The sequence below is a fragment of the Octopus bimaculoides genome, chromosome 2, assembly GCF_046866305.1.
Source record: "Octopus bimaculoides isolate indiv1 chromosome 2, ASM4686630v1, whole genome shotgun sequence".
NCBI lineage: Eukaryota > Metazoa > Mollusca > Cephalopoda > Octopoda > Octopodidae > Octopus > Octopus bimaculoides.
The window spans coordinates 99,098,455-99,108,454 of NC_142929.1; the positions used below are offsets into that span (position 1 = coordinate 99,098,455).

General features: G+C 36.7%; 1 protein-coding gene across 1 annotated transcript in view; it reads left to right on the plus strand.

The window, feature by feature from the left end:
- LOC106871565 (F-box/WD repeat-containing protein 7) overlaps positions 1-10,000 on the plus strand; it is a 147,045-nt gene that overhangs the window by 117,039 nt on the left and 20,006 nt on the right. Inside the window, exon 6 of the mRNA XM_014918071.3 lies at positions 3,156-3,342. Coding sequence (XP_014773557.2) covers positions 3,156-3,342 — 187 coding nt within the window. The remainder of the gene's footprint in view (positions 1-3,155; positions 3,343-10,000) is intronic.

Below are 10,000 nucleotides of genomic sequence, written 5' to 3' on the forward strand. Positions count from 1 at the left end.
ATACATACATACATACATACATACACACATTCACATATACATACCATCAGATAAAAAGATGAGCCTATATGAGCAGAAGACAATGCATGGATATGCTAGTAGAAAGCTCCGTGATGATAGTAACATCGATCATCAAGGCAGTTTATCATGGACGAATAGCCGGATTACTACCCCCACTTTGAAAGGTATGCGTTTGCAATCTAGGAACAGGAAATATCCACCAAGTAGCTAATGCACAAAAAGGATAGAGATGCGGGAAAAGCCGTAAAATGAGACAACTGATGCAGACTTTGTGGACTTCACACTAAAGATATCAGCCACATCATAAGCAGTTGTCCGAAAATGTCATCACGGTATTATCTATCAATGAGACATGATGTTGTAGCTAAGACGCTCTATAATGAAAACTGTCGGAAGGATAATCTTGAGGACAAAGAAATAAAACCCCATAATATGGTAGAAGCCATAGCCACTCATAATAAAAAGGAATACTGGTGGAATGTACCAGTGAAGACCTTAATAAAATATAAGCACAACAGACCTGATATAATGATTTGAGATAGAGAAGAGAAACTGTGCACAGTTGTGGAAATTAGCTACCCAGCGGATTTTAATATAAAGCTGAAGATCGGTGAAAAAGAGAGCACCTATGCTGAACTATTGAGAAATTTGCAGTTACTCTATCCAGATTACAAGTTCAGGTTTATACCTGTAGTTATTGGAGTCCTGGGATAAGTAACACACTGCCTAAATACCAATCTTGAGAAATTATGCTTCTCAAAACCAGAAATGAAAAAGCTAATTCGAAGACTACAGATCCAATCAATTGCTGGAGCTGTAAAAATTTGTAAAACTTTCCAGAAGTTTATCATTTAAGTATATATGAGCATGTCTAGATATGCAACTACATACATAAAACATACAAATCTGTACATACATACATGCATACATACATACATACATACATACAAACATACAAACAAAAAATACTCTGTTGATGTTGAAATTCCAATGAAGGAAACTTGGATATAGGTTAGAAACCGGTTCTTTCTCTATTCGCAAGAAATCTTAAAATAAACTGAATGACATACATACACACACACATATATACATACATATAGACACGCACATATACATACGTACATACATACATACATACATACATACATATTTCTGCTTGTCGTTTCTATCTTTCCTCTTCGTTCTACATTTCTTCCGTCTTTTTATATTTTCTCTTTCTTTTTCTATCTATTTATCCATCTATTCATACATACATCATTCTTTCTCGCAATTTTCTTCCCCTTTCTTCCTTTCTTTCTTTTTTCTTTCTTTCCTTTCTTTTCTCTCTCCCTTCTTTCTTTTTTCTTCTGCCATCTCCTCCAATTATTGGTTTTGTTTTGTTTCTTTTCGTTTGTCATTGTCATTTTTTTTTTTACTTCTGTCGTCTTTTTATTTGTCTCCTTTCTCTTTTTATTATTTTTTTCTATCTTTCTTCCCGTCTTTATGTCTTTGCTTCATTTATTCTTTGCTTATTCACGTTTCTTCCCTTTCTTTCTCATCTTTCTTTCCTTTCTTCTTTCTTTTTCCATTCTTTCTACCCATATTCTTACCTGTCAATTTTTCTATTTCTCTCCAGCCCCCTCTCTCTCTCTCTCTCATGGTATGTCTATCCATATGTTTATATGTATGTATGCACTTTCGTTGTGTGTATATGTATATGCATATGTTTACCTGTCTACTGCCTCCATTCCCCGCCCTGCCTTCCTTCTAACCCATTGTGTCTACTACATGTCACGTCAATTTAGTATAATAGTTATAGCTCCTGGCAAAATATTTCTGCTGCGTGAAAGAATAAAAGTTGTTTTTTGATCGAAAATAAAATATTCTTTCTACATGTGCGTGTATGTAAAACAACTAGGAGCTTACACAGAGGTTCATACACACACACACACACACACACACACACACGCACAGATACATACACACACACTCACACTTTTATGTGTGTGCGTGTGTGTGTGTGTGTGTGTGTGTGTGTGTGTGTGTGTGTATGTGTGTGTATACACATATGTTGTTATGTATAGATTCATACATTACATAACACCAAAAATCAGATGAATTTCATTCACTCTAACAAAGAATTTCTAGTTTTGCTAAAAAAAAAAATACAATTTTCGGATTAAAGTATCCTGGTGATTTCGACCTAGATTGACTTCCAACCATCCCCTCTCTATTTTTATCTTTCTCCCTCCTCTCTCTCTCTCTCTCTCTCTCTCTCTCTCTCTCTCTCTCTCTCTCTCTCTCTCTCTCTACCCGCTCTCTTCCCCCTCTCCCCGTTTCCCCAGCTCTCTCTTTCCCTCTCTGAAACAATTTACACCAGACAATATCAATAGCTAAAATAAATCCATTTGCTCTATAAATTGAGCAAATAATATTCGAGGAAAATTGCTTAAAACCCAACTGAGAGAGGATATAAATAAATTGTGACGTAATCTTAAAACACTGGTCAATTTAATTCTAACCATCATTGGGTGCTTTCAGCAGAGTTCATTCTTTTGCATTCATTTCGACCATATTCTAGTTCTTTTCTGGTAGTTACAATCTGCCGGAAAACTAGAGTTTGTTTTCATGCAGATATAAACTACAATTGGTCTCATCACCTCAAATCCAAAACCTTGGCTAAAATTCCAATGCATTCTTTTTATCGACACAATGGTACTTATGTTTATATTCTTTCTGAGCTAGTTTACCGCTATCGTCAACTTTCGACACATTCTGCGTTCGCTGTTTGGCTAAATTTTTAAAATCTTTGCCTTTATCAAGTTCGTTCTAACGGTTTGTTCTTGAGTGGTTGTAACTAGCGATTCAGTTTCACGTTTCAGGCATCTAGCTTTTAGTCACAACTGGCGCACGTATCGTTGTGTTTGTTCTTCACTGCTTAATAAGTAGTGTTTGTTTACGTCCCATAACTTTGTGCTTCGGCAAAAAGGTCGACAGAATATGTACCAATCTTACAAATAAGTACTGGAATTAATTTGAACAATAATAAAAATTTTAAAGGTAATTCCACAACATTGCAGCAATCAAATGACTGAAATATGTAAAAGAGTAAAAGAATGTACAAATAAACGCAAAACGTATTCGTCTATTTTCAGAGTGCTTTCATTGTCTACGTACGAAGATCTCTTGGCTACTGGTAGTACTGATAACACGATCAAAGTATGGATTTTGTCAACTGCGCAATTGAAGCAAACACTTGTGGGTCATAAAAAGAGTGTTTGGTGTGTCCATCTCTTCAGCCACAATATTGTGATCAGTGGGTCGCATGATACAACCATCAGGGTAAGATAAAATAAAGATACTTCAGTTCTACTATGCAGAATTATATTTGCTATTGTAGGCATTATGTTTGAACGTGTATATGCATATATATGTGGTGTGGTTCCAATTCGGGAGTTCTGAGGTTGTGGGGAGCAGAGTCACCCTTTAATTACCATTACTCCCAAGTCCGTTCTGACCGGGAATGGGTCCCGTCTATGGATTAAATAGATTTTCTGCGAGTAGAGGAGGTTCCCGTCATTTTTGACAAAGCCGTAGGGAATGCGGCTCTTCTAGGAAAAAGATACTCTGACATAAAACTTGCAGTCAAAAGAGTACCAGTTATATCGCAGTGCTTGTCGTTGGAACCTACTAAGGTGAGCGAGAGTAGTGGCAAATTGTTGTACAAACTTTTGTCGCTTAAATCCAGTGGCATAACGATATCATACTATCATTTAATTTCTTGATCCGCTTTGTATTTTATAAAGTCCAATGGTGATATATATATATATATATATATATATATATATATATATATATATATATATATATATATAGATTTATATGTATGTATGTATAATATACATATATATGGAGTATACACGCACACAATAGCTTAATACATACATGCACGCGCTTGCTCATACGCACTTGCTCACACACACACACACGCGCACTCATACACATGCCAGGTCACTGTCATACCTCTTGTCCTCCTGCCCCGCCACCCACCGTCTGAACACAACTTCTTATTCCAATCATTTCAGGATGCGGTGACCATCTAATCGAAACTCGTTTGTTCTTCTCTCTCTATTTTTTCTCTCTTCATCTATCCTTTCCGTAGAAGAGTGTATGCTCGAAACGTTAAGGATTTCTTCCAGTTTTCCTGACCGCCAACTTAATTCTCCTTGTTTCTTACCTCTTCTTCGTCTTTCTTTTTAAATTTTTGTACTTTATATATATATATATGACTCTTAGTTACGTGATTTTAATTTCGAGTTCAATTCCCATTGACTTCCACTATGTCACTCCTCCAAAATCACAGAATTAATAATGGTTAAGTACTGGTTCAATTTTATCGACCATATCCTCTCCCCTAAAGTTCTGATCTAGAGCCCTTTTAGAAATCATTGCATATATATATGTACAATGATTTCTAGCATGTGCTTTAGATCGAGGTTTTAGGAGAGAGAATATGGTCGATAAAATCGGACCAGTACTTAACTAATACTAATTTTATGGATCTTTGAAAAATGACAATCAAAGTGGAAGTCAAAGGGGTTTGAACTCGGAATTAAGTCACTTAAGTAAAAGCCATACTATATTTTTCTTTTGCTGCTACAATGTTCTACAGAATATATCCAGAAATGTTAAGCCAGCATTGAATGTGTTGTCAGATATCAACATCTTGTACGTACAAGAGTAGTATCTTTTATCTTTTTGCTTTGTTCATTCTGTCAATCAATCACCTGAAGTTCTTCAAAGATCAGTCAGTTAAATCGTTAACGGTATGATTGGTTTAGACTATTGGAACCACTTAAAGGTATTACATATTATATTGTTTTCAAAAGAGTGCCAAAGTATTTATCTTTTTTGTTATGTGTAACTTGTATCAAGGTCGCCACTCCAAAATGGCAAAATCAAGTTGAGAATCATGTATGAGTAGGTCTTCAAAATACTAGAACTTGTGTAACAGCTAAATCTTAATACATCAATCTAATAACCAATGACAATGTCGTATCAGTTTGTCCAGCTCCATTCAATAATGACACAATCTCAAATCTAAAAGAAAACAATCTTCACAGATTCAAATTTCGATCAGTTTTTCTTGGCAAACTAACCGAAGGAAGAAAAAAATCGTTAAATGGAGAACGATAAGAGAATAATAGTAACGAAGAGTTTAAATGTTTTCAAATAATATGTGTGTGTAAGGGAGAGAAAGAGGGATAGACAGAGAGAAATAGAAATAGATAGAGTGAGAGAGAAAGAAAGAGTTGTGTGTGTGTGTGTGTGTGTGTGTGTGTGTGTGTGTGTGTGTGTGTGTGTGTATGTGTGTGTGCACGCGTGTGTGTATGCGTGTGTATCATTGAGTTTGAGTTTGTCCTCCCCACCGCTTGAGAATCGGTGTTGGTTTGTTTACCTCCCTGTAAACACGCAGTTTGGCAAAAGAAGGCGATAGATTAAGTACGAGAATTTTAAAAAATGTTTTTTTTTGTAGATTTGTTCGTCTAAACTCTTCAAGGCGATGCCCCAGCATAGCAGCAGTCCTATCACAGAAAAAAAGTAAAGATAAAAGATTTAAAAAAATAAAAATAAAGAATAATATTTGGAATGGGCAAAGTTTTCCAAGTTTCAGTATAACTTTGAATAGCTAAACGAGGCCATTAAATTATCCATGACCAGAATCACAAACTCTGTAACCGTTTAATTTTTTTGCAAACGGGTAATTAGCCCTAAAATTTAGTCAAAAGAAAAAAAACTGCAGTAGGAATATCAGACTCAGCCACACATGTAATATTTCTTTCACTCCAAGAAACCAAACTGCTTCAACTGAGAAAAACAGTTCAATGGTTATGTAATACACTACATCACTCTTGTAGCCAAGTGGGACATCTAGAAAATCATTCAGTTGTTAAATTCTAACATGTTTTGGTAAAGAACTTTGAAAATCTAAAATGCTTGTTAAAAATCTGCTGAAACAAAACTAAATTTTGATTTTTTTTTTTTTCATTTTCTCGTTTCTCTTACTCTAGGCAAGTATAGATTGAGAAAACCTATGATCGAACGCGTTGCAGCTACGACCATCATTGTAGTTTTAAGTATAGCGTATCAAAAATTACATCACCCAATCTGCCCTTTCTATTTTAAGGTGGCATTGTGTGGTTTCTGATAGACTTGGAGGCTATATTTAGTAAGTCGAGCAACTTGGTTGGCTCTTTATATTTTGGTGGAATGGAACTGGGCATTTACTACATGCGTGAAATCGTTTATCTGTTATTTTACTTGTTTTAGTCCATTAGGCTGCTGTCTTACTGGGGCACCGGTTTGAAGAATTTTAGTCGAACTAATCGACCCCGGGATTTATTTTTTTAAAGTCTGGTACTTATTTTATCTGTTCCTTTTATTCGAACAGCTAGGTTACAAGGACGTAAACACACCAACACCGGTTATCAAGCGACGGTAGAAGACAAAAACTGACGCAAAGACACACACACACACACACACACACACACACACACACACACACACACACACATACATATATATATATATATACATATATGTATGTATGTATGTATGTATATATGTATGAATGTACGTACAAACGACGGGCTTCTTTCAGTTTCCGTCAACCAAATCCACTCACAAAGCTTTGGAAGCTATAAAGGAAGACATTTACCCAAGGTGCTACCTAGTGGGACTGAACTAGGAACCATATGGTTGGGGAACAAACTTTTTACCACAGAGCCACGATGAGTATGGAATGTATCATTTTAATTGTTCTATTTCTTTTATTTACAGTTTAAAATATCAACATCTTTATCTAAAACCTGTTCAAAGATACATTGCATCATCGCTGATTGCAATGTTAAACATTTGTAGTATTTGACAGTATTTCAAAACATTGGAAATACAACAGAATAGCAGAATTGTTTGTCTGTCAGATGAGATGTCTTATGTCATTTGTTCCAGTTCATTGCACCCTTCGATGGTAGACTTAACCCGTCAGGAATTTTAACATCAATATCCGCCTTTAGTGGATTTAAGTCAGTTACAAGCCTTCGGGTTGGGTATCTGGTTTTAGAAAAAAACTTCTCTTTGTCCCATTCGTTTCGAGGTCCCTGAAAAAATAAAGAGTAATGACAACTGCCCTTTCTTCCCCGACTAAGCGGTAATAAATATCCTTTGCCCATGAGTTATATTGATATGAAGGAAGAAGTTGAAAGTAAGCGAATGCCTTCTGGCTGGAGCGTTTGAGTCACGGTTGTAAGGTAGATTTGTTTCCTGGATCAAGTGGTACATCGTTTCACGTACTCTTGTTTATTCAAATGAAAATGAACACAGGCCAAGCTCTGGTGTAGTTCGTCATCTCTTCTCCTCCAGCTGTCACAATATCAATGTTCCGCAGGATCGTGAATAGAAAGACCGAGGAGGGGGTCCATATCGACCCATCAATAAATAGGAACCTTAAAACGAAACAATTGCCGAAGCATGATACATGCTATCCAGTCATACTCGGCTGCAGTTGACAACAACGGGATTTAAATTTTTTTTTTTTGTTTTTGCTTTCATTTTTCTTAAGGTAATAAAATTTTGTTGCATAATGTTTTGGTCTTGTGGAATCCTTCGCTGTAGAACAAGAATTGGCGGAGAGTAGTACTCAACTTCAGTTATTGTATTACAATAAATTGTCCTTGATTTCGTTTTTGTTGTTTGGAGACACTCACTACTTTGAACGTTATATATCACGGATGATAGACATACAGAGTGGGCCAAAAGTCACTCACAAAATAAGTTCGATACGCCCCAGAATTGTCAAAGATATGCTTCAGTTTTTCTAAAATTGAATGAAATACAATAAAATAAATGATGAATACACACTTTATTGTACATGATGAACAAAATAATAGTAAAATATGTCAAATGTTTTGGTGCTTGACTTTTGGCCAACCCTGTATTTCAAAGAATACTATTATCTGACGACTCAGGTTCCACACACTACCATTGCACGTCTTGGAAGACTATTCGATTCATAAAAAATATCAGTAACAGATGGTGGATAATTCAAATTCCACTAAATTTTTCTGTTAGCTAATTCAATTTATTATATATTCAGGCACAACAGCAATATATATGATTGACGTATCACTTGGTTACATACATAGTTTATATACATAACTACCAGCAACATATCGAGGGTATTCAATGTAATATACTCTGTCCTTTCCTGACACTGCTTTAGCGATTTACCAGATTCAGTAATTACATATTATTGCAACTGCAATCATCATTATCGTGGTCATCATCATCATCATCATCGTCGTCGTCGTCGGTGGCGTTGGCAGCGTTGGCAGTGTTGGCGGCTTCGGTGGCGTCGGCGGCGTCGATGTCGTCGACATCGTCATCAACATGTTATCTGGTTGTTATTCTCTAGTTCACCATTGATATTGTTATTCTCTTAGTTTTACATAAAAGAAACTTCTTTCATTGCACAGTTCATATATTTTCTATATATAAGCTTTGTTATAGAATCTTCACCCAATCCACTCATTCACCTACACATTCGTCTGTCTGCCTCTGTTACTCCTCCTCATGCTTCATCTCATCTTGATTTTTTTTTCTGTCATGTTTGTTTACTGACATACACTAAATAAAAGAAACCGCTATTATTTCCGCTATTTTGCTGTTGTTTTCTTTATACCTTCACCCCTAATGCTCTGTAGAACTCCAAGGTGGGACATCCACCGACCGCATTGCCCGACTGACGGGCCTGCCTCAGTCCTCGCTTGGTCCAGGAATAATAATAGCAACAACAACAACAATAATAATTTAAACTATCCTTTCTACTATAGGCACAAATCCTAAAATTTTGGGAGAGAAGGCTAGTCGATTACATCAACACCAGTACGCAAATGGTACTTCTTTTATCGATCTCAACCGGACAAGAGGCAAAGTCGATCTCGGCGGAATTTGAATTCAGAACGTAAAGACGGGCGAAATGCCACCAAGCTTTTTGCTCGGCGTGCTAACGAATCTACCAGCTCATCGTCTGCAAAGAAAGCAAAGTTGGTAAGATACGACCAAAGAATGAAGGATTACCACCAGAATAGAGTATTCAGAGGAGATCAGAAGAGATTCTATAAAGAAATAAATGGAGAGTGTACAGATGAAAAGTTGATACCAGATAACATCGAAAGTCAAAGGTTTTGGAGTGACATCTGGCGCAAAGACAAGGAACACAAGAAAGATGCTGAATGGTTCCAAGAACCGAAACAAACAGCAGTGTATCCAAAACAGGCTGAACTAGTCATTTCAGTTAGGGAAGTGAAGGAAATCAGCAAAAAAATGAGCAACTGGAAGGCCCCAGGACCACATGGAGTTCAAGGCTACTGGATCAAAAGATTTGGTGAATGTCATGCACGAATAGCTGCGCAACTCAGTACCTTGTTAAATGCCGACCAAGTAACAGCAGAGTACTTGACATTTGGTAGGACAGTGCTGTGCTTGAAAAACATCGAAAAAGGCAATACAATAAACAATTACAGGCCGATATCCTGTTTGCCACTTATGCGGAAGTTATTGACTGGAATACTCGCAGAGTCAATGTACAAACATAGGGGGAAAATGGAGTCCTGCCACATGAGCAGAAGGGTTACAAGCGTAAGTGCAGAGGTACTAAGGATCAACTCCTGATAGGCAAAACTGTACTTGGAGACTGTAAGAGGAGGAAAATAACTTAGCTATGTCATGGATCGACTATCGTAAGGCGTACGATATGATCTCAGATTCTTGGATTATGGAGTGTATGAACCTATTTGGTATTGCATCGAATGTTGAGCGATTGCTTGGAAAAAGTATGGCGAATTGAGAGGACGGACCTGACAGCATACGGAAGAAGTTTAGGGACACTAGAAATTAGGAGGGGCATCTTCCAAGGGAACTGCCTATCCCCACTGATCTT